Source organism: Peromyscus maniculatus, chromosome 7, assembly GCF_049852395.1.
Source record: "Peromyscus maniculatus bairdii isolate BWxNUB_F1_BW_parent chromosome 7, HU_Pman_BW_mat_3.1, whole genome shotgun sequence".
In the NCBI taxonomy this organism is placed as follows: Eukaryota; Metazoa; Chordata; class Mammalia; order Rodentia; family Cricetidae; genus Peromyscus; species Peromyscus maniculatus.
In genome coordinates, this window is record NC_134858.1 from 3,740,353 (window position 1) to 3,765,888 (window position 25,536).

General features: G+C 41.3%; 2 protein-coding genes across 5 annotated transcripts in view; one reads left to right on the forward strand and one right to left on the reverse strand.

Annotated features, from left to right (window-relative positions):
- The window catches only part of Pdgfd (platelet derived growth factor D), a 213,782-nt gene that overhangs the window by 76,796 nt on the left and 111,450 nt on the right, over window positions 1-25,536 (forward strand). The gene's annotated exons all lie outside the window — the stretch shown is intronic.
- Window positions 15,925-17,512, reverse strand: Ddi1 (DDI proteasomal shuttling factor 1). The gene has a single exon (XM_006983755.4). It carries the CDS (start codon window positions 17,284-17,286, stop codon window positions 16,033-16,035), a length of 1,254 nt encoding a protein of 417 aa, XP_006983817.1. The 5' UTR covers window positions 17,287-17,512; the 3' UTR covers window positions 15,925-16,032.

The following is a 25,536-nucleotide window of genomic DNA, read 5'->3' on the forward strand; positions in this document are numbered from 1 at the left end:
CATTCTTCCCTGTCATTTCTTTTCTGTCGCTTTCCTTCTGTATTCTGGGTTCCCCTTTAATTCAAAATGGTTCCTTAAAAATTAAACACCAGTGTATGATGTGACTGTCACATCCAAGTCACAGAATGACCATCTCCACTGCATCTGTGTCCCTGCTTCCGTGGAAGTTCATGGATGTGCATCTCTACCTTATAGGAACAATGGCGGTGTAGCTGCCCACATGTGCTCAGGTACAGGCACATCTGTCTAAAGAATCAGAAGTATTGCCCACAGAGCCATTCATTACCATTTCAATTGGATCGCACTGTAAACCCAGTGAATGTGTTTACTAAATGGCAGTTGAAGGTATGACCTCAAACACAGTCTTAGGTGACCTCTCTAAAGTAGGGAGGGAAAGTTTATAAAGGTGCCATTCACTGTTCTATCATATGTGCAAAATCAAGTGTGCAAGGAATATTTGGAATGCCGTGAATGTCATTTTTATTATGTCACTGTGTGTATGTGGAAGATTAAAATCAATGCTTATGTGGATAGCTTCAGTACGTTCACAGTGAAGACCAGAAATCACTCCCATAGGGTTGTTGTTTTCTTGCTGGTCACTGACTTCTGTGACCCCTCTATCCTCCTTTTTTCGTTTTGAGTTATCGTGGAATTTGGTGTGACTAAATTTAGTGATTTGGAAAAGAATGCATTTAATTATAAAAAAGGCAGCCTGTGATCCAGTGGTATTCCCAGTACCACCGTGTTTACATAACACAGGGTTTGGTTCTCTTCCTCCTACTTCTAAGAAGAAATTCAGTCTTATTCTCCCCACTCATGTCTGTTTCTGTCTTTCACACACACACACACACACACACACACACACACACACACACACACAGGCACACACGTGCACACATGTACACACATGCACACACAGGCACACACACACACACACACAGGAGCACACACGCACACATGCACACACACGGGCATGCACACACAGGGGAATGCATGGTCACGGACCAACACAGACAACAGCATCATAGAAGGGAAAATGGTGAATCCTTAAGGGACTCACGGGTTTTCTGATTTGTCTTCAGGTAGGAGTGATGCTGTTATGTTACTGGAAAATGTGTATCTGTAGAAAGTTCTAGATCCTGTACCTGAGAGAAAACCGCCTTCTCTATGCCCCCAATGTGCATACATTGTGCCCCATTGAAGCAGCATAATTGAATGCCTGTCAGTTAGCACTTTCCAAAACTTGGAATAATTGCCTCAGTTAGCTGAGTCTCAGGAGAACTACTTAAAAGTATGCAAATTATCTCAAAATATGCATGTTCCAAATGAAAAGTTTTTTCCATTAATGCTCAGATGAAGCAGGTAGCCTGAAAGGTCCCTATGGAAGATAAAATGAAGAGCAATGGCAGACTCCATGTTTTTATCTCTAAATAAGGCTGTAGATCTGATCATAAAGGTTATCAGCATATCTATTGTGGGTTAAAGTGATTAGTCTGATTAAAGATGGTTTGTTTTCTGCTTTCACAAACACTTCCCATCATCTACTTGTCACCAGGAAGTAGTTCTGGAAAAGCCCTCTGTCTCGCCTTTCTGGCTGTTCACAGAGGAGGAGTGTTGACATGGTGCAGTCATCTGCTCTCTTGGAATGTCATTGCCCATTTGGCTAATGCTGCAATAAAGGAGGATGTGAGTGAGCTGATCTGAATATTTAATTAATGTAAGTTACCACTTCTGAGATATACTAGGGTAGTGAGATGTCATCCAGATGTTCTTGCAGTCCCAACAAAACAAAATTATTTAATTCCAAACTTACATGGGCCACTTTGTAAGTGATTGATAACTTTGCTTAAGTGGACTGTGGTGCTACTCTGGTCCAAAGGTGGGTGAAGCATGGCTGAGGAATGAGGAAGCCCTGGGGTCTGAGTGTCAACAGCCTATGTATAAGTTCTAAGTGGGATTCTAGGTTGCTGATATGGGTAAAACCCAAACCCAGAACCGAGTACCTTAGGACACAGAATGTGATTCTTTGCAAAGTAGATCTGTGCAGCTTTTCCAATCTCTTCAACTACGTGTTTCTGACACAGACTCATATTAGCTTGACTTTTGGAGTGACATAACGTTGTCGTGTTTGTTTATCATCTGCAAGCATGAGATTAAGATACAGTGTGCTGTCCGCCATATGCCATGACATCCTGAAGTCTCTCCAAGGGCGATCACAGCATGTAGGCCCACCAGCTACAGAAACTAAATCTTCCACACAGTGACATGATAGCTGATCTTCAAAGGGATTTTTTACCAAAGCTAACTTGTATTTGGAACTTTGCAAAGGTATGGCTCTTTGCTGTGGGCTAGGCAAATATAGGTGTGTATAACAGAATACTGATATCATCTTAGGACAAGAGGCAGATGAATGCAGTGCCCCGTCCAGGAACAGGATAACATTCTGCCAAGGCACAAGCAGGAGCACCAAGTGAGCCAAAGCTGTAGAACAGCAGGGCTCCTGGGTAGGAGGGATACCAGCTGTCTTGAAGGATTAGTGAAGTTCTTAGACACACAGAGCTTCAAAGGAGGAGGAGGTGGGAGGGAATGAAGAGTGCATGAGCAATGTGTCTCTAAGCAGAAGTTTTTACAGCCAACTGTGGAAGGACAATACGCTGAATGACTGAACTTAAATTGACTGATCTTAAAAGAACACATCATCAGTCTAGAGCTAAAAGATTGACCTGGGAGACGAGGGCACACACACACACACACACACACACACACACACACACACACACACACACATGCTTTGTGCTTTTCCTGTTAAATGGTGAATGATAACTGCACACAACACAGATGTGCTAAAGAGACTGTTGATGCATAGAAGAAAAATGTGCATTTCAAATATATATATATATATATTTGAAATATATATATATATATATATATATATATATATATATATATATATATAGTAAGTGTTAGGATATACATTTCCCCTGAAATGCCAGACATCTTGAAGGACATATCTGTGCAAGTGGATTATGAACAAGGTCTTATGGTTGAGTCCCCCACACTTTACACAGGAAAATGAAGCTTCAGAAGGCCAACTACCATTTTATATTTTATAGCTACATGGAAGCTGCTCCAAATCCTCCTTTTAGATGATTTCTTTACAGACATATCAAGGTGTAACTTATACTTAACCCAATGCGCCATCTTGAGATGTATAGTCAGGTCTTGATTAATTGGAGCTGGGCGATTGTGTAGCTCTAAGCAGAGCAAAGATACAGGGTGTCTTTTCACCTGACTACTTCCTGGGTCCCTGTGTAGTGGCTCTTGGCCTCTACCCCTGGGCTCTGACAGTCATTTTGTTTTGATTATTTGTGAACAAGGCGTTTGTAATGTTGGTTTCCTTTGGAAACTCTTGGGGAGAATCTGTGTCATGCCTCCCAAGCTCCCCACAGTCTTGGCTTGTGGCAACCTTCCATGTTTATGTCCATCTTCTTATGGCATTCTTTCCTCTGTGGCCCAAGTCACCTTCTCCTTTCTCTTTACAGATACTAATCTGGGCCCACCTTAAATTCAGGGTTATCTATTTCCAAGACCTTTAATTTAAGTATATCTACAAAGTCTGTGTTTGCATAAAAACACCTACGCATCAGCAATTAAGACTTGGCCATTTGTGTGAGGAAGGAGGACACCCTCCAATCACTAACAACGTTCAGAGAATGGGTAACTGAAAATAAAGACATTGGCCCCTTGTTGAATGTCCTACCTGCTTCAGTAAAGGAGGAGAAATCCCTTGGATGTGTGATATATTTGTTTCTGAACTCGATCTGACTCTCTCTCTCTCTCTCTCTCTCTCTCTCTCTCTCTCTCTCTCTCTCTCTCTCTCTCTCTCCCTCTCCTTCTCTCTCCATCTCTCTCCCTCTTTCTCCCTTTCTCTCCCTCTCCCCCTCTCTCTCTCCCCTAACCCTATATTTGAAATATCTTTAAAGTTTGACAGGTTTTATACAAGTGAGAGCAGCTATAGGTTCTGTAGTTAGGATTTCTAGCAATTAAGTTATGTTATGGATTAACATTTTAACTCTCAGTTTGGGGTTAATATTCTGGCTCTGCTGGTTGATAAATTTTTCTAAAGGAAGGAATATTTAAATGAAAAATAAGAGAATTCAGGTAGTTTTGCTTTTATTTGTGTGTATGCATATGTGTGCTTGTACATGCCTGTTTGTGTGTGTATGTGTATTTACATGTATGTGTATGTTTGTATATGTGTTCATGTATCTACATGTTTGTTTGTGTGTGTGTTTAAGTCCTATTTGAAGGAGGCACATTCAATGAATAGTGAAGAACACACAAACACCATTGCTATGGCAATGACTCCATTTTGCTGTTCTTTTGATTGTGATTCCCTACAGTGTGATGCGTCCCTGGAGTGGGCATCTACAAGAGAGGCAACCTGGAGAAGAGCACATGAGTATGTGTTATCCACACTGCTACAAGTCCTAGGGAAAGTTTTCTAAGTAAAAATGTCTTAAATTGACCTCAGATTTGAACAATAGTGTGGTATTACATACACATGTAACATTTCTCGTTGCTCCTTTTTGCTTGTTTGTTTTTGTCTACCATTACCTTTGTGATACTGTGCAGATCCAGATGATGCTTCAGCTGCATCGTCGCTTCAGTCTTTCTCTTTGTATCTTTATTGCAGCTGAGTCCAGGTTATCATTAGTCCCATAAAGAAATCAAAGCACAGGAACTTAGAAAGGTATTTGCTCATTTTCCCATCCCATAATTATTCACCAGTCCAGACACTATTCTATCAGGAATACAACAGTGAACAAGGCTGAGCTAGCAACAAACTGGGCCAGAATTCAAGTTCTGTCTCGAGACTCTGCACTCTGCGTTCCTTCCAATACAGTCTGCTGATACTCACCCTGTTTGTCAGACTGTTGGCTGCTTGTCAATGAGTCATTTGAAGTGAGCTTGTGTTGTGTGGCACAGAGGAAAAGCATACCCTAGTCTCTGCCAGGAGATTGGGTTTGTTTTCTGCTTTTATCTTTCTTTTTTGTTTTCTTCTTCTTCTTCTTCTTCTTCTTCTTCTTCTTCTTCTTCTTCTTCTTCTTCTTCTTCTTCTTCTTCTTCTTTTTCTTATTATTATTATTATTATTATTATTATTATCATCATCCTCCTCCTCCTCCTTCTCCTCTTCCTCCTCCTTTTCCTCCCCCTCCTCCTCCTTCTCTTCTTTTTAGGTTCCAGTGATTGAATTCAGGGACTCACTTAGCACTCTGTCCTGGGCTGCATTCCTCAACCCTAGAAACTTGTATTTCAACAGTCATGACCCTAGTAAAATCCACCTAAGGAAGAGGTCCTCCACATATTGGAAAATGAATAAACATTTATATGCCACATGCCATTGACTGAAATATTTTAAAAATGATAAACGTCTGTTGTCTTAGTTTAAAGGGAACAAATTGGATTTAGAAACAATGAGGTAGCCCCTGTCTACAGTGTCAGAGACACTGACCCTTGTTTTGTCTAAGGCTGGCTCCCCACCTCTTGTTGGTCCTGTTGCTATCCTGCCCCAAGATCCTTACTTTGTCCTTATCCCAGTCCCTAGGTCTGTTTGTCCTACTGTATTCAGAGACTTCTTTTTGACATTTCAATTTGCACAAGTATCTGCCATCTGTCAAGCATCACCCTCTACCCCTCTGGTCCCCTGCAGCCAATGCTGTACCTCTCTTCCTCTGAGACAACACAATTTGAAAGCATCCTCTGCATGCTGGCACACCTTTCTCCTCATCAGTTAATTCCCCACCACTTTCATCTTATTATCTCTTTCCACTGTCTGTTTTCAAAAGACTTTGCCAACCTGATGCTGGAAATGACAATACTCTGCTCCATGTTGATTTTATTTCTAATCCAACTGAATGTTTCTCTATCCCCACCCATTTCTAATGTTTGTTTTTATTACCTGTTAAAGTGTTTAGACTATTTGTTGTCATTGCTTCCTTTCTTAATGATAGTCACATGTCAACTGGTGAAAATAAGATTGTTTCATCACTGAGCAGCAATGGGCAAGATTCCGTAGTCTCCAGTACGGGTCAATAGGACAGTGTAGCTGAGAACATCAGCAGCTGAACGGTGAGGGTCATCGTGTGACAGAGCAGCTCTCATCTTCCCAGCAAACCAAGCTTTGCTTCCTTCGCACACAGCGCTTCCCAGTAGTCCAGTCAGTTGTGAACTGAGGATGTGCCATGTTTGCCTCTGCAGCTCTTGGTGACAGACCATAGTATTGCTGGAATCCTGCATGCTGTAAAGTGTCGACAGCAAGTTTATCTTTTAAAATAAAATGCCATGCCTCTTTTGCCTTTTCTGTAGTTTGTGACATTTGTCCCTTCAAAATGCCCCAGTTTTGCTAAATTATAAATCTCTTCCATTATGTGGCAAAGTAGCATCATAATCAAAACTGTCCTGAAGTTTGGAAGCCTCGGGAGCTTGGGGAATTGTTCCATCCATTTTATAGACTCATCAAATTTTAGAACAAGCATGTGCTGTTTTGTGGCTCAGCATTACATTTGATTAGATCTCTCTAGACTATGCATGTGTTTATGCATTTCTGCTCTGTGCTCTCTGCAATGGATATAATGAACAGTTTTCCAAACTATTTGAGGGCTGGAGGGATGGCTTAGCATTTAAGAGCACATACTGCTCTTGCATAGGACTTGATTCAGTCACTAGCACCCGTGGATAGGGGCAGCTTACATGCATCTGTGACTCCAGCTCCAGATCTGACAACTGTTTCTCGCCTGCCTCTGTCAGCACCTGCTTTCAAGTGTGGAATGCCCTCTCTCCACACACCTACACACATAATTAAAAAATAAGTACTTAGAAAACTATTTACAATGACTGGGTTTTCACCCCAGGAATCACCTTCTTATTGCTAAAGATTTTCACTTAGAGTCCTGCTCACTTGTCTCTTATTTCACTATCTGTTCATCTTCCTAGATCTGTAACTCTCCTGTCTGTGATGTTAGAAGCTCTCGCTTGGAGCAATTCCCAGGACAGAACTACCTTTGAAAATCCATTTTGTTGCTGATCTTCATTTTACATGTCCTTAATGAAGGTGTCAACTAGAAAGGTCACTTACAGCCAAGCCTGCTGCACCCTACTGATCATTTGAATGGAACCTGATACATTGCCTTTGATAATCGCCCTGCCCCTGTCAACTCATTCTCAGTTCATGTTGGAAGCCTTGCAGTCAATCTGGTTAAAATTATTTTTTTCTCATTTTAAAGTAGTGAGATGATCTCTGCCACACTGCTGACACCTGAGACCCAATCCATCTCTGCTCCTGTTGGTGTGATTGCTGCCAGCACCTAGGTTTGACTATTATGATCACTAATGACAACAGTTTCCATTATAATTCAGGGCTGCTTTTTTCCCCACTTCTGGACCACCCTCTGCTGACTTTCTTTTCTTGACTATCATCTACAGAGAATCTCACTGCTCATTATTACCTCTAAGACCTGAAGAATTAACAGGGGCAAAGTCAACTTCTGCTCATTTTGTCTGGATAGCAACCTGTTTTCAGTGTAAAATGCATAAGAGAAGATGGAAGATTGAGAGTGGTGAACTAGTGGGCACAAGGTGTATTCATCACCATAACCTGGTCTCCTGTGACACAGGCCCTCAGGATACAGTCGTTAGATTTGGGAGACAGTTGTCATGATCATCTGCCTCTGTCCATCTCAATGAGAATGGATACTGTTGGAGATTCAGAAGGCATAATTATTTATTCTGCAGATTCTCTCACACACTCATGAACATTGACACCTCAGAACCTACAGAACCAAACCCAGTGTCCCCGAGATAGCCCAAAGCTTCCTCTACCTTCTTCTGTCTCTCACAGAGTCAGTCTGTGGCCATCTCATTTTATGTGATGAGCAAATTGAATTATAGAGAAGTTTGCTGCATTGAATAAAGACGTGGCTAGGAAGTGACAAAATCCACATCAGAACCAATCTAACGCCCCATCAGTGGAGTTGGTTTCCTTTGTATCTTACTTAAGGTAGAATGTGTCCAAGAACTGGTCTGAAATCCAGTTACCTTCCTGTCTTGTCTAAAGGATGTTTCGTACCCTCTCCTGGCTCTGCCACTCAACCCTCCCTTCTCTCTATCCCATGCTTTCTTCACTAAGGCACTGGGGAGGGAGTAGTCTCCTTCATATCAGCTGGCCTGCCTTTGCACCGCAGAGTCTCACTGAGTCCCAGCTTCTCCCTCAGGAATGAGGACTGTGTGCTGCTAGAATTCTCTTCCTTGCCTCCTTCAGTTCCTCCCATGTGATTATTGCCATTAACTTGGAGCCATAGTGGACTACCATCAATAGCCAAAGAAAGGCTCTCACACCTTCCTCCACTGCAGCATCTCTGCCTCTGTAGAGCTCATTCCTGAAAGTTGGTGCTGCTCTCCATGTCTGTCCTCTATCTCGCCAGCTTCTCAACCCTTGCACACCAGGAGATTCTTCACCCAGCACCCCTGCAAAGCCACTCCCAGAGGAGGTAACAGCTTCCCTTTGGCTTCTGTGCTGAGCCCCATCCTTCCCTCCTCCCTGAATCTGACATGGGGGGTGCTCACGACAAAGAGTGCACCATTCTCTTTGAAATGTCCCCATTTGGTCACTTTTCACCTCATCACTTCTCCTTCAGCTCTACTTTGTCCTCTGAACAACCAGAGGCTCTGGATTTCCAAAGGCCCCATCTACAGACTTCTTACTTTTGACAAAGCAGCCAGTAAAAGTACTTTAAAAAAACAGAGTGACCCTATTTCCTTAAAATCCACGTAACTTCACAGGACACTTGGAAGGAAGGCAAGACTACTTTTGTTTTATAAGTGTAAACTTTACATTATCCATCCAGTCCTTTCTAGATTAGGCCCTCTGCCCACACTCCTGTCTCGTTTGCTGCTGCTCCGGCTCCTTCCTGCTGTGATGTTCTTGGCCTGACTTCTGGATTCCTCCCTGCCGTCACCCAGGTTTTCCCTTCCTCAGGGAGCTGATTCCTGACTCTTGTCTAAGCTAGTATTCTCTCTTCCATTGTCTTCTATTCCACTGCAGTCCTTACTGTTATGTAGTGTGTGTAGATTTACCTGGTACCTGTTCTTTTGAATTTAAAAACTGTCAGTGAGAGATAACATAATAGAATGAGCAACAGGCTCTGGATGCCTGGTTCTTGAATATCACCACTTAGTTTGGTGACCTGTGACCATGGACATGCTTGCTATGGATTTAAATACATTAGTTTCATACATGATTCACTTGGTAAGCGCTAACATTTTTATCTTTATTTGGAGCTTTCATTTGAAAATAAGCTTAATAGAAGATTACAATAGCTTTCTTGAGCACTATCATTTTGTAGCATGCGTGATGTTGTTCTCAGTATCTAGCTGTGAGGTCATCAGGTGAGTGATGGAGAAGATTTATGTCTTGAGGTACTCTCACACTGTATACAGCCTGCGAACAGTTAATTGAGTCTGTCTGTAATGAGAAGTGTCTTAGAACACTTGTGAAGTACAGCAGCTGCCTTATCAGCATGCTTCCCATAACCTTCCAATCAGTTAAGGGTGTGCTCAGACCTTCTCCTAGATGGGCACCATGGAGAGGACAATGGGCCACAGAATGTATGCAGTAAACTAGAAAACTGCACAGCAATAAGCTCAGAGGACTGGCTTTGTCATTCATGGAAAGAGACAGCTGAAAAGGTGAGTGAATGGCAGGCTTACATTGCGATCCTAATACTCAGCTTTATCTATTTGCTTCTAGAACCTTTTAAATATTCTTGGGAAATTTAAACTTTCTTAATGGTTTCTATTTGGGATTGAATTTTAATTGCTACCTACTTAAATTGATCTGGGTCAATGAATTGCCCTTAAACTGAACACAGTCAGCTAAGGACGGAGAACTTCAGAGTATCAGGGAAAACTGCTGAAGTATAACCAAATATTCAGAGAATGATCCCATAAGAGGACTCCTCACAGGTGGTTCTTAATGAGATTTTACATATGCAGCCAAGGAATGGTCCTCTCCAAGCGTATATGAGTGTTCATTTGCATTTTGATGGACAAGCAACAATGGTGACTTCTCCCTTCCTGTCAGCTACAGCAGATATTCCTTAGATACACTCTGTAATTATTTGGCCAACCTTGAAAGAATATGCTACAGTTATTCTGATCTGTCACATTGGCCCATTCTCCACCAAAGGACACTGATTCCCAATCAATTTTCAGAGCTTGCTCTCAGACATTAATTTGTGCCTTTTGTTGGTGGCCAAATCTTCAGAATTTTAGAAAACGATCAAGAGCTTCACTGCAGTAGAAATTTAAACTTCCCAGTGTGGGCTAGTAGCCCTTTTTCATAACTGAAATATGCCTGGAAATTTTCCATGGGAAAAAAATTATAAAAGATACTATCACTATTTTTATTGTCAATTTTTTTTTATTAAAGTGATTCAGTGAGACCAGATAGATGGTAGGGGTAATATTTGTGTTTTTCATAAAATACAAATTGGAATCTTGCTAGAAATCAAGCCCTGTTTTTATTTCCTGTGCCAATGAAGGCATTTCCAAAGCAGTGCTGTGGGAATCCTGGTGTGGTGAGACTTTGACAGCACCGGCCTTGCCATATGGGGACATAAACTCCTATGACTATGGAATACCAGTGGGATCATTTCCTGTCAATTTCTGTCCGGAAGCCCAGGTGATGGCATTTGGCAGTGTATGAACAGAGACCATTCCATTTCTGTTTCACCCTAACTGCCCATCTGTTGCTTGAACTTTATGTGATTATTTCTGATAGGAGCCTATACCATTGGCTCCCTCAAATTCTTATAAAAATGATTTCATGTCATCCTAGCATAGATGAGCTATGCTAGGAACAAATTATGAAAGTGTGGCTTTCAAAGTAGGTAGCAAACACATTTTGGGTAAATTTATGGTGTTCAGTTGACAATCAATTTATTTGAGCACTGACCTTCAGTGCTGTGGAACTAAACTCTCTGTGCTTCTGGTCGAAAGAGGAAGCATACTCTGAAATTGTACTTTCTCTCCATTGCTTAGCATACTGAAAGAAATAAGCTGGCCTGCTTTCCCTCAGCTTCCATGGCAACATGCTACTCTGGTCACAACAACTTTTCAGAACCTGCACTCTTCATAGAAGACCACACAACCATGGACCCTTCGCTTTTTACTGCACTCTCCACTCAGCCCGTCATTCAGCCAGTCTGTAATGTGCATGACAACTTCTGTCAGTAGCATTACCTCTCTGTCTAAATCCTGTGCAGTTCTTTGTCTCCCACTGTGTTCATTCCTACCTGGTCTTTTCATCCAACCCTCCACAGCCTCATGGGAAATGAATGTAAGTATGAAGGTGCCATAACTATTTATGCTACTTTGGAAATTTCTGCTCTTAAAAAATATTCCCTTCAAACCTCAAATCTGAAGTATTTGAGACCAGTTCACTCTATCCATACCAATGGTAGAGGAAAAAAAAATTATGTAATTTGATTGATGGTTCCCTAGCTTGACTTGAGCTTGTGAGTTATTTAAATGTTTCTCTGCTTTTAGTGTCTCGTGGCTCCATTTTCTCATGTCCCTTTCTATTCACTCTAGGTCTCAGTTGTATACATTCAAGGATTTTGAAGATTTACCTCTAGTATAAATTTGATTGAAACTGTTTCAGAGTACTTCCACTAAACTATCTTTATACTTCTTTAATAGTAATGTTTTCATAGAATTTTGAAATGATTAATTTTCTCCATCCCAGAAATATTTGATAGATTGTTTCATCACATTGTTCTTTCTATCCAAATGAATTAGTGTATTTTCCCATTAACCTTAGGGTGCTGAGACTAGCACGGAACCTTTATCACCCGACCATTACAGGTTCTTCTTTTCCAGAGGTCTCAGCATGCCTACAAGCATACATTTTAAAATCTACTTCTAATGCTTCTTCCAACTGTTCAGCATTACCCAGGTCTGAGGAGTTGATGAGGCTGAATGAATATTAGGAAAATGTTTAATTGGCCACTATAAACACCTATTATTGTAACACAGAGGAAGCCCTTCATGACTCTTCTAGAAGTTTTTGAAAGATGTGCTTTGTGGTTACTTGAATTTAATTTTCTATGCAAATACCATTCCCGTTCTGTTAAGATAACCCTACCTCTGAGTGAATCAGTCACATTATTTTCAACTTCGAACAAAGTGGTAGATTTTCCAACACATCTGGTTAGAGTTCACAGCACCATTTCAGCACTGAAAATCAATTGCTTTACTGAGGACATCCAACACCTAAGGTTGTACCTGGCATACCATAGATGATCATTACAGTTCTTGGGGCAGATCCTGCTGTGCTGTGCTATGCTGAGTCTGTTTCGTTGGGTCTCTTGATCATGAATGAGCATTGGAGTTAATGTGTTTTTAGTATGTCACTTTGCACTCCTCTCCAGGGTCTTAGATGGTTTCGAAGTGCTGTGCTAGAATCTTGTATTTTCTTCCCTCTCTTCATGGCATGAGACAAGAGCAAAACTCACACATCCTCAAATGTGAAACACTGATATTTTTTGATTTAGAAAGTTATTATAACCATAGACACAACAGGAACTTGAAAAGGAAAACATGTGAATTAATATAGCCTTAAGTATTCTCTCTGTATTAAAGGGTTTTTGTTATAAAGATCTGGCACAGTAGAATTTCAAAATGGTGGTTGAGTTATAGGGCAAGAATCTGATGGATTGATGATTATGTTTATCCCTGGAGTATATTTATGTTGGTAACTGCTAACCTTTTATTTAAATAAAACCAATATATCAATTAGCAGTAGAAAACACATACTCTGCCCACACCTAAAGCACATCGCCCTTCACAGACTTCAACATGGAAGAAAGTCAACTTCAAAATGTTGATAAAGCTGTACTTCAGTATGCTCTACTGATTAGAAAATATGAGCTGGAGAGATGGCTCAGAGGTTATCAATGCTCTATCCGGCCCATCGTTCCGATCCCAGGACCCACTTCAAGATACTCACAAATGCCTACACCGTCAGGTCCATAGGGTCTGATGACCCCCTCCTGGCTTCTGTGTGAATGTACACACACACACACACACACACACACACACACACACACACACACACACACACAAATTAAGTAAAAGTCGTGTTTAAACAAACAAACAAAACTTGAATTACAAGTCTTCTCAAAGCAGAAAGCTAGAAGGCAAACAGCAAGGAAGGTAGGAAGGCGGGGAGGAAGGAAAGAAGGATAGAGAGGAAGGTGCCTTGGTCAGTGTGAGCACACTATTACACAGTTAGTTGAAGCAGACCTACCCTACATACCCTTCTCATTAAGTTGGACCTGTGAAAAAGGAAAGGAATGTACAGCAAGATTGTAAATGTAAAGATTGGAATGTAAACTGTTTTTCATCTTAAAGATTCTGTGAATGTTTGGAATGACTTTTGTAGATGAGATAGCTCATTTGATGTTGGAATAGATCCCATGTGACATTGTAAATCTAGTATGTTTGGTGCAAATGACCTTAAGAGTGAGTCTGAAAAATACATGCTAAGGATATTGCATATTTTTATCACTGAGAGAGTCCATGTTTTTCATAGGCGTATTGTTTTATTTATAACCTTCTTATTCTTATTCTTATTCTTATTCTTATTATTTTAACATTTAAAAATTCTTGTGGTGGGGATGGTTCATACCACAGCTCATATGAGCATTTCAGAGGACAAGCTGTAGAAATGAGATATCCCCTCTTGCCATGTCGCTCTCAAGGATGGAATCCAGGAGGTTAGACTTAGTGGAAAGCACCTGCCACACTGAGCCATCTCACTGGCCCTGACCATCTTCCATTTGTAATTACAATTCGTCTTGAGTGCTGATTGAGCACACAGATAAAAAAAAGACATTAATCCAACAGCTCTGATGCATGTAACCCTTGACCCAAGCTGAGCTTATGTTAGAAGGAAATTATCAGCATTACCAAGAAAAAAGCCAAAGAAAGGGAAATGTGATTATTGGGGAGGATTTTTTTTCTTATAAACTTTAGGAATTCTTCAAATGACTTAGATCTTGTTTGGGAAACAAGATCACATTGTGATACTGGCAACTGTAGAGCAGCCCTGCCTTTGAAGCAATTCAAGTAGGTGATTTGTCTAAGTTATAGAGAGATATGCTCAGGGCTGGGTACTTCTTAGCTTCAAGTGGATTGACATAATATCAATATTTTTAATTTTTATAAAATTTAATATGTGTGTATGTATGTGTGACTCTGTGTGAGTATATGTGTATGTGAGTGAGTACTAGCAGAGTCCAGAAGAAGACATTGGATCCCCCTTGAGCTGGAGTTACAGTTAGCTGTGAACCCCCTACATAGATTCTGGGAACTGACCTGGGTCAAGCAAACAGTAATCTTCCGACAGACCTATCTCTCCAGCCCTATAATATAAGCCCTCTTAATAAGTTATTGCCCAAAATAACTTTCCCTGCATCTGATGGCCTCTGGAACTGACTTTTATTCTTAGGTGTTTTAGGCTGGAGCAAAGGAGAAAGGATTCTACTTCCCACTTTAGTCATACTGAAAGTAACCTTTCTCCAAGTAGTCACAGAGCTGAAAGGCCTAAGCAGATATTTTCAAGACGGCCTAACTGAAATCTTCAACTAGACATTGGGATCCTAGACTATAGTTTATGCTCACCCCCCAAGCCCACCACCATACAGATCAAGAAGTACCAGAATTAAAATAAAGTGCCCAACTTATTTTTTGTGTTACAACTAATTGCCTTTTTTAAGGACAAGAAGAAGAATATGCTTTGGAGATTTCTAATCTCTCCACTGAAGCATCAAAATTAAGTCTGGAGGAAGCATTTACCAAGGGGAATCCAGGATAGAGAAAGCATAAAGCATCATAAAATTGGTTGTGCATGCTGCCCCAAGTGGGCATTTATAAGATTTACCTCAAGAAGGGAGTAGAATCTACTTTAGGAAAGTAGAATACCTTTCCTAAAGAAAACAAATGTGAAAATAGTCATATCTCTGAGTATGAAAATAAGTCAGGCTAAGGTTTACCTAACTCAGTTGGTAGTATGTTGTCTGGCATGCACTACTAAAACCTGGTGTGATGGTACATGCTTGTACTCCTAGTACTCAGTATGTGGATGCAGGGGAGTCAGAAGTATAAAATCATCTTTAGCCATATCTCAAGTCTGAAGCTGGGATGAGAATCATGAGACACTGTCTAAAAAAAGGAATGTGGAGGGGTGGTTAGGAGGGGCTGAAGATATATGGCTATTAGTACAATGCCTGCTGGGCAAGCGTTAGGACCTAAGTTCCATCTCCAGCATTCACCAGAAAAGATGGATTAAGTTGGTACCAACTACACTATGGCAGCACGGGGAAGTTTCCAGATTCAGTGAGAGAACTTATTTAAAAAACTAAAGGGGAAAGCAATTAACGATGACATCCAACTTTCTGAACCTCTGAACTACACATGTGTGTATATGCACACGTGCATGAACACATCACACACACACACACCCCGGGCCAGGGTAATTCAAAGCCACTGCTATTGCTAATGTGAAATCATTTTGTTTACATGTCTTTGTAGTCTGAAAGAACAGCTTTTTTCTAGGAACGTATGCAAAATAAACAGCCCTTGGTTTGGACATGCCCTCCTGGAATCTGGTAAGGGAGATGTGTTTTCCCTCTACTAGAATGTTGGGAAACCAACTTGAAACTCCAGCCCTTCCCCTGGATGAGGTTCAGTGATATGGGGTGAAGGAATGGATCCCCCCTCCACACACACACACATGCTATGATGAATCAGTGATGACTTACATAGTCACCTATCTGTGAACTCAGTCACAAGGCCAAGGCTGGTTGCTAAGATCTTTTTAATGATGACATTGCCAGTGAGTTCATGTCTTAATACTTTCCTGGGACCTACAGCTTGCTCCCTTGTGCAGGGCTTTTATATAACCTGCTTCAGTGCTTTTTTCGAGCTGGACCCTTGACTGGGTGTTTGATATTGCCTGCGACTTCCTTGTCTGGTGATTCCTCTTGCACCGTTGCACTCACCAGCCTAGCACACAAGGGCAACTCTCCTTCAGGAAGGAAGTGTGTCTGTGTGCCGGTGGTGCCAATCACCAGCACATCTTTCTTCAGGTCAATGGAACACTGATGCCTCCTGAGCATATCAAGCCCTAGAAGGATATCCATGGGCTGCTCCTCCAGTATGGAGAAAGAGCACTGTAAGAAATCACCTTCAATCTGAATCTGGGCCAGATGAACTCGGCCTACAATCCTCTGTGTGCCCACTCCCTTAGCAACCCCAGCCCATCGCCGGTCCACCAGTCTCATGATGTGACATCTCTCAGCACAAGCTTGGCTCATGATAGTCATCTGGGCACCTGAGTCGACAAACGCCTTTAAAGGATGCCCATTCACTTTGCAGTTAATATAGAGCATAGCCACTTGTCCAAAACTCTCCGGAGCCTCTTCCATAGCTATGTTCATATTTTCCTCAATATTCTGCTGTCTGATTTCTTCTTCTATTCTAGCCTGAGCTTCCTGATCAAATGGGTCAGCAGAATAAAGACGAAACATCTCTTGTTCTCTCAAGGCCCTTTCCCTCTGCTGCTCCATCAGGACCTGAGAAAATGTCTCAAGGTTTCCACTAAGCAGAGCTTCCGCCAAGGCGGGGTTCCGTTCCTTCAACAGGGACAAGTCATGGGGGTTGGAAAGCAACATGCTGCGAATCAGAGCAGGGCTGTCCAGGTTCTGCGCATAGGCCATATTCTCTCCAGAGGCCAATCCGTGGGCTTGTGCTGATGGTATACGTTGCTGATGGTGATGATGGTGATGATGCTGATGATGCTGATGATGCTGATGCTGATGCTGATGCTGATGTTGGTGTCGGGAACTTGATGTTCCCGGTATGGCTGACCCATTGAAATCTGCTCGTGGCTGGTTTGGGGTCCTTCCTGGAGCCCGAAGTCCCACATTTTCCTTCTGAAGTAGTACAACCATATCACCATCTTTGAAGCCATAGGTGCCCAGGGAGCAGTGATCATCTGTAAGGAGCTGTTCCATGTAGATGAACTGAATCTCCTCAGCAGGCACACCAGACTCAAGTTCACAGAGGACTCTGAAGTTGCAGAGCTCAAAGTCAGGGCTGACCTGGAGGGAAAAGGTTACCTCTGTGAGGTCCCTACGCACACAGTACACAGTTATCAGCATGGTGCACACTCAGGAAAGCCACTTTGGCAGAAAACAGTTGGTAGATCAATTGGTGCTGGTTTGGGCGAATGGCTGGCCGGCCCCACAACACCTTGATATGAAACTCATTCAATTCTCAGAAAGGCAAAGCCAGTGGCCAGAATAGGGGCTGCCTCCCAGCCTCAGTGCCAGCTGATGGCCCCATTGAGCCTCAAGGTAACAAGTCCATGTGTGTATGTGCTGTTTGGAACTTAGAATGTCTGTTTCCATAGAAATGGTTAGTCAAAGCCGGGGGGTTCCAAGCCAGGCTCTTCAAAGCCTGCTTAGCACAGGCTGTGCAGAACATCTGAAGTCTCTTAAACATGTTACTATTCAGTCTGTTTACTGTAGACCTGTATTCTACATACTTGTTTTTGTCTCTGAAACAGTGCAGGTGTGACTTGGACATGACAAGGACCATGCTGTATGCTTAGTAGGACACATAGGTGCCTGCCATTGAGGGTAGTAGATGAGTAAATCATGACCCGGGGGTGGGGCATCGTGTCTTTTGCCCTGTCAACCATACAGAGATTGAATCCACTAAAGAAATGATGAGCTGAATGCAGGAGGAACATTTTTCTGGATGAGAAAAGGTTAGTCCTTCAGACAAATTGAGAGACAAAGGACAAAGAGGAAGAACCGGAACTTGTGGTAGGAAGGAAATGGAGAGGAATAACAAGGATTTGAGACATATTATGATTGCTGTTGTTTTCATTGAATTGACATATAAAAAGGAGCTTCTTGCAGCATATGAAGGATATTGGGTGGGGGCAAAACAGCTGCTCAGGAAGCTGGGGAAGGGGGCATACTGATAGGGCTTGAAAGCCGAAGACTAAGTAATGGGAAGAGCGGTGTCCTTGGTTAGATGGCCACCATTGATGTGGGTCACATCAAAGACAAAGTTTACATGCAAAAACAGGAAGTCTCTAAAGTGGAAGGCTGGGTAGAAATAGGCCATTGCCTTGCCCAGATGAGTGAAATGAACCTCTGAGGAAACCAGTTCGACACTGATTCTATAGTAAAGTACGTGGCAACCCAGAAGCTAAATATGTCTCTCTCCGACCTTGAGCAGCCCCACCACCCAAACGTGCACCTACCTCAAAGTAGAGACTGAAGACAAGGGTGATTGGGAAGAACTCTTGTGTACCCATTTTTCTTGATTTTAAAATGTTCTGTGCTATAAAGAGTTCACAGGTCTCTGGCTCCTCCCACCCAGGTGTCTACTTATGAACCAAAGAGTAGTCACAGTTTTGTGCCATGACCTCACATCCATATTGAGGAATTTCAGTTGTACCACATCATACATATCAGCCTAAAGAAAAGATTTTTGTTTATGTTTTAAAATTTCTGTTTCTCTTGTTTCTGTTTCAAATGAAAAACTATGTATCCCTTCTTTCTTGCTCTAATTATCTGAATGTTTCCATACTTTTTCTCCTATATTATGAATGTTGACTGTATGTATAATGGGAAGCATTAGCTGGGTTATGGGGACACAGTCATAAATGATGTGAAATGCATGTTGTGTCCTTATAGGACCTCACAGTCTAAAAGAGGGCACATGCATACACACAAATTGGGAAGGTTGGATAGGAGGAAGAAACCACAGTAGAATTCTGAATAGCCTGAAAGAAATCATTCTGAATAGCCTGAAAGAAATCATTTATCGGGAGAACAGACATGGAAGATGGTGAGGTCTGTGGAGGAGTAAAAGATTCCTGAAAGAGACAGGCTTAGCAAGATGAGGGATTGGTTCTGTGGGTGCCCAGTGGTGGAGAAGCAAGTCAGAAGGGGAGGAGGACGCCCTAGTTTAAAGAACTTTTTAATATGGGGAAATATGCAAAATTTTAGGAAAAACCATAACAAAATTTTCTGGGAAGAATATTAATTACATGGAGAAATTTCTTTTTATAGACATTTAGACCTATCCAGACATTGAATTTATTTTTCATTGCTGTTGCATGTGTATGCGTGTTCATATCTGCATGGGTGCACAGGAACATGGTGGCCAAGGGTTGCAATGAGGGCTTTTACTTGGCAACTCCTTACATATTAAGGCGGTGTCTGTCACTAAGACCTAAGCTTGCAGACTCAGCCAGTCTGATTGCCCTGGTAGAATCCCTTGGTTCCATCTCTGGGTGCAGGGATCATAGGGTGGTAACCAAGCTTGTTTGGCATCTCTTGGGTGCCAAGATCTGAACTCCTGGCCACACTACTGTGCTGCAGGTGAGTTACCCGTAGAGTCAACCCCCCCCCCCCAGTCATTTGACTTCTTTACTGTCTCTGTATTCTGATGTTTTCTTAAAGTAAGTAATGGCTTCATGAGTTTGGGAACAGCTGTGATTTGGGACATCTTGTGCAAGCTATCCTGCTCCAGAAGACACTGGGAAAGCTGGTATGACTGGGATTCAGTGATTTCCTTAAGTACATGGAACATTTTGTTCTTAAAACTCTGTTAAATTATGGAGATAACGACTAGGGTTGTTTGGTGTGTGTGTGTGTGTGTGTGTGTGTGTGTAAGCAGCTAAAATTATTTTTGTAGGATAAAAGGTGTTTTGTGTTGTACTGTTTTTTTTTTTCTTTTGGTTTTGGTAAATCAAAAGTTGAAGGTTTTACATTAAAAGAAGCTAACATCTTTTTAAGTGTTATCATTGCCTAGATACTAGACAGAATTGAGTTTTTTGGGAGTTGTTTTGTTACCTTGCTGTAATAACTTAGTTTTTGTGGCACATTTGTGTTGTTGTAGGCTTTACTCTTTTACCTTTGACCCATAAGGAAGCAAAGAGTCTCTAGGTCTGAGCAGTTAATTCTCATCACAGGAAGGAAGGCTTGGCAGAAATAATCTGGCTTAACCACCCACCCCGCTTTTAAACCTTTTTCACAAAACAGCTGGAATCTCCAAAGCTAAACACAGTCTCCCCAGGCTATTTGGTATTCCTGGTTTGTATATTGCTTAATTCACTGAATTTACACAGCAGTATTGGTGATTCAAATACCAGATGTATAATTTTCTTAACTCAAATTTTTAATTAAAAGCATCATCTGATTATGTTGTAAACATCGCAATTATAAACACTCCCAAACATCAAATGTGCTGTAAACTCCCACTGCACAAGCCCTGTGGACTGATGACTGTAAATTTCACTGCACAGGCCCTGTGGACTGATGGGTATTGGGAACTAACCCGGTTTGCACGTGTAGCTAACTGGAGGTTATTGCAACTTCTCCAGGAATATTTTAAATATTTACTGAAATTTATTTCTTGGCAAATGTAGAACATAATTGAATCTTTCTCTGATAGTGAGACTCCTGCAAAGTCTTGTGGCTATCACTCAGAAAATTAGTTCTCATTGCATGGCCTAAACACTCAGAGACTGGGGGAGTGAACACTGATTTCATACTAGCTAAGGAAAATCAAGACATTTTTCTGTAATAAATCCATGGTAAAAGCTTCTGTATTTCACTTCTTTTTAAAACATTAATGCAGTGGTTCTCAACCTTCCTAATGCTGTGATCCTTTAATACAGTTCCTCATGTTGTGGTGATCCCCAACCATGAAATTATTTTCATTGCTACTTCATAACTGTCATTTTGCTACTGTTATGAATCATAATATGACTATCTGATATGCAGGACATCTGATATGTGACCCCCGTGAAAGAGTCACTCAACCCCAAAGGGGTTGGAACCCACAGGTTCAGAACTGCTGCCTTAATGCAACAATATCAACAAAAACTCAGATAATCAATGGTTGCACAATCAGTTGGTGTTTAAGGCATTATATATTGCTTTACAAAGCAAAATAAACATGGGGTTTATTTTTGTGAAAAAATAGAATGTCTGATTAAATTTTATGTTTTATATATATAAGAATAAAAGCCTATATAGTGCTTCTATTTGCTTACCCTGTTTAGAGTCCTTCCATTACAATCTGCCTGATGGCTCAGGATGTTGCTCAGTAGCTGTGAGGGCTGCCTAGCTCTGGGAGGCCCTGAGTTTCTTCCCTAGTACTCCGAAAGAGAGAACGTGTGCAGAGTTCAGTTCCCTAAGACCAGTGTAAGGTTAGGTCTCCTAGTAGCTGTCAGTAATCCCAGCCCTCCTAAAGCAAGCTGGAGACAGAAACAGGAGAAGCCCTGGAGACTTGTGGCTGACTAGCCTGGCATGTACTCAAAGGTAAGCAGTACCTCAAACAAGGTGGAAGGCGAGGTTTGACACTGGAAGTGTCATGGTATTGCCACACACATTCACAAACGCACACAGATATATCATATACACATTGATATCACACCCACACACATTTACAAATAAACACACACAGATATATCATATGCACATGGATATCACACACACACACACACACACACACACACACACACACACACACACACACAAAACCAGTGCCAAGCATTACCTTTAAAGTGTAACCAAGACTTAAGAAGAAGTTAACTCACCACTTGAGAGTTTCAGTGAAACTTAGAACAGAAGTGGGTTGCTAGTGCAGCGCCCGTAGATTAAGAACTGTGTTCCTCCAGCTGCTTTAGATTATTGCAAGAAGGTGTGTTAGAACCACCATGAACAAATAGCGTGTGCATAATCAAATATCTATTTGCTCGACACATTAAAAAGAGAAAAGGGTTAGTCTCATCTGTCATTGAGACAAACACCACAAGACTGATGAAATACATAAGCAGATATGTAATTTAAGAAAAGCGTGAGAATTCCCATCACTCTTCAAGGAACTCAGCTCCAAGCAGCTCTTCAACCAGTGTAAGTTGGTAAGACTGAGACAGAAAGCATATGCTTGTGCACACACAGGAAGAGGAATAGAAGGAGCCCGGTATGAAACACAAGGGACAGGACACATTTATAAATGCATAGAAAGGACAATCGAAAGATTCTGTTACTCTCTTGCAAGGAATATTTCCATGGCCATCTTGATTGCTACATTTTGTAAACCCATGGTTTCTTGTGATCTCTTAACTCTAGTATAGAGATTACCTGGTCTGTGGGGCTCATGACTTGCTATCAAGATATGGATATTATTTGTAATTTCTGAAATAAACACTTACAGTTTATATAAATTAAGTGCAAGTTTGAAACACAATGAGAAAGATGTTTGGATTGACATTTGGTGGATTGATATTTATTTCTTTACTTTGATTATGTTCAGTCTACCTTAGGAGAATGTTCACATGGTCCTATTCACCATATATGGAAAATGTAGGATACAAAAATGGGAGGGCTAGAAATGAGCCCATAAGTACACTGAGTTCCTTTAAATTAAGAAAAGCGTTCACTCCGGTTTTGGTTTATCTAACTGTCCTGTAATCTCCTCATTTACAAACCATAGTCGCTGAAGTTTAGGAATTTCCATAAGGCCTGATCAGAAGCTCTAACATACATAAAGCCACAGCAACTAGTTTCCTACATTAATGGAAATGTTTGCATGCTCCCAACACTGCATTTATGTGCCCCCCTGCTCTCATGAAAAGGAAAAAACTAATAACCTCTGTGGCATTAATAATCATTAAGAATGTAATGCCTTCCAGGCATATTTTGGGTGCCTGTCTCTTTAAACATTTATTTCTGAACATACACATTCATCCCTAGAAGCAACAGCTTGCATATGCTTAGAGAAAGTATCAGTAAGAGGACAATGAGGTCTTTGTCTTCATTATGCTTTTAATTTTGAAATTTTAGCTTTCTTGCATTAAAACTATTTCTGACTTATTTCCACCATTTAATTTTTCTGTGTCAGATTTCTTGCCTTGCTCAACCTTGAATTCTTCAAAATTCCTAACATGTCTCTTGTTCAGGATACATGTCAAAAAATAGGGCCAAATAACAAAATGAACACATACCTCCACAAAGGAAAACAGTACACTTGACAAAAAAAGTTAGTGAAGGCCTTTCACCTACCTCCATGTACATTTCCCACTGACATCAAACCATGCTAAGATATGAAACTATTTTTATTTGCTGGCTCTTTTAATTATTTATGTTTGGGGGCTTCATCTTACCCTTGCCTCACTTAATTCTTCTAGTAAATAAGTGGGAGGCAATACCATTCATTGAAAGCCTCCTGACATAGTTCTATAGAGTGTCCAGAAGTGTGTGTACAGAATGAATTATTGTTGTTTCAAATTTGAAAAATTGTCTGATATCCGCCACTTAGAGATGGTCTTAGAAATACATTATTAATTTCTTGTGGTGATTATTTGATAACTACTTTCTATGAGCGTGAAGTGAGCTGGGGATATGAGGGCAGTCAGAAGAATGAGAGTCAGTGTCCTCCTTCGAACAAGTTGTCTATTAATGGAGATAAAAATCCACATATGCCGAGTTGTGCTATGGAATAGAAATTACTGATAGATGTGCAAGATGTGCTAGTTATTCAGAGGAGGTAAATGTATTAATTTGCTGGGGATGGTATGGTGAGGGAGTTACTGGAACTATCCAGAGTCATCCCAAGAACTGTGACTGAAAGACTCAGCCGTGTCTGCTTCACATTGCACCCACTTGGGCTCTAGTGAGAATGCATGCCTAGACTTACCACATGACATTTTGATTTTTTGTTTGGTTTTGTTTTGCACCATGTAAATTGTTCTGCCCATGTTTTTCCTATGCTTGATATAACCATCACCATGCACTAAAATGGCAGAATTGGCCTATGAGAAGGATGGTCTACCTTCCTTAAAGAAGCAGCCCGTCACCCCACACTGGCCTTCATCCCAGCCATGAGCACAGTGGAAGCCTCTGCTTCCATCTGATGGCCAGAGTTGTCCCCTCATGAACAAAGGCCTTGAGTCAAAACCTGCATGGGTCCTCGTCTCAGCTCATCTGATGAGCATCCCTGAAGATCCCTTCGGTCTTTGCCTGCTATCTGAAAGTGGCCAGTTTTGGTGTTACTCACAGGCTTTTACCTCCTAACCTTTTAGAACAGAGTAAGAGCATACAGTCTGCCCAATCTGGTCAGAACACTTCAAAAGTTATTACTTGTCAAGTCCCTTCATTTGTGGTGACATGCCAGGCCTTTGTAGAATAGTTATGTATATGGAAAGCTCCCAAATAAATAAGAAAAGGCTCGTTGTCCCCCAGACATGGATATTTGGGTATTTGACAGATTCCGTGCACCAGAAGTGGTGCTTCTGGAGCGGTCTCACAGAGGACAGGATTCCCTTATCGACCATTATGTAGCTGTCTCACTCGCCAGCACCTGAGCTGACAGACTGCTGTGGTAATTAGTATGGCTGAAGCCCATCTGTCTGGAGAATTTCTTTGTATCCCAACCATGAGAATGAAAAACAAAGCCTGATAAATAAAAGCTAAGTTTTTTAAGATGGTGAAGAAAAAGATAAATCAACTCACTTCTTATCTGTTTTCCCCCAGGAAATTGAATTTAGCAGCCTGGACACAGCAGAGTTCCCAGAGCACTGGCATGATGGCAGGCCTGTGGAATTTCTAATTATTAGAATTCTTAGAGAACATTCGAGCCTCAGTGTGCCGTCTGTTCTGAGAGACTGGGCACAGAGCTTCCTCACCCCTCCTCTTTTCATTAGTGTTTCCATTCAATCACAATATTCTGTTTGGTGCACCTCCTAACATATGTCGAACTATTGTGTACTTAGTATAGGGAAAATATCCCCATGCTTTCTCTCGGAGTATCTCTTTGGAGTACAGGGACTAAGCTGCGTGACTGTGTACCCTGGCTTCAAAACCAGGAACCAGGTTTATGATATTGAGGAAAAAGCAGATGAGAACACTGATTTCATTTAAGGTGTCTCCCCTCACCATTTAGGAACTGTTTAAGTTTTTAGGTGAATTCTTTTTATGGTTTGCTGGTGCCCTGTGTCTGTGCCAGGGGAACCAGTGGCACGCTCTCCTTCTTGGCAGCCCCTGTTTTTCCTGAGGCTTCAGGTTGCTCATTTGCTTTGCGTACTTCAGCGGACTCAGGGGTTCCAGAAGAATTATGATTCTAATTATGTACAATAATATAATTTTATTTTTGTAATAGAAAAATTATGATTCAAAAGATTAAATATCTTTTTATTTTCAAAAAAATTAAAATGAAACAAAAAGGCAAGTCAGCAAAACTGTTCCTGATTTCTTTATTTTTCTGCATTTAAAAAAAAAAGGCTGGAAACACTGTTAACTTTAAATAAAGACCCAGTTTTACTTTGTGTATAAAGTGCAGTGTTTTTTATCTAGAAAGCGGAGCTTCAGTGGGTCTGTGGC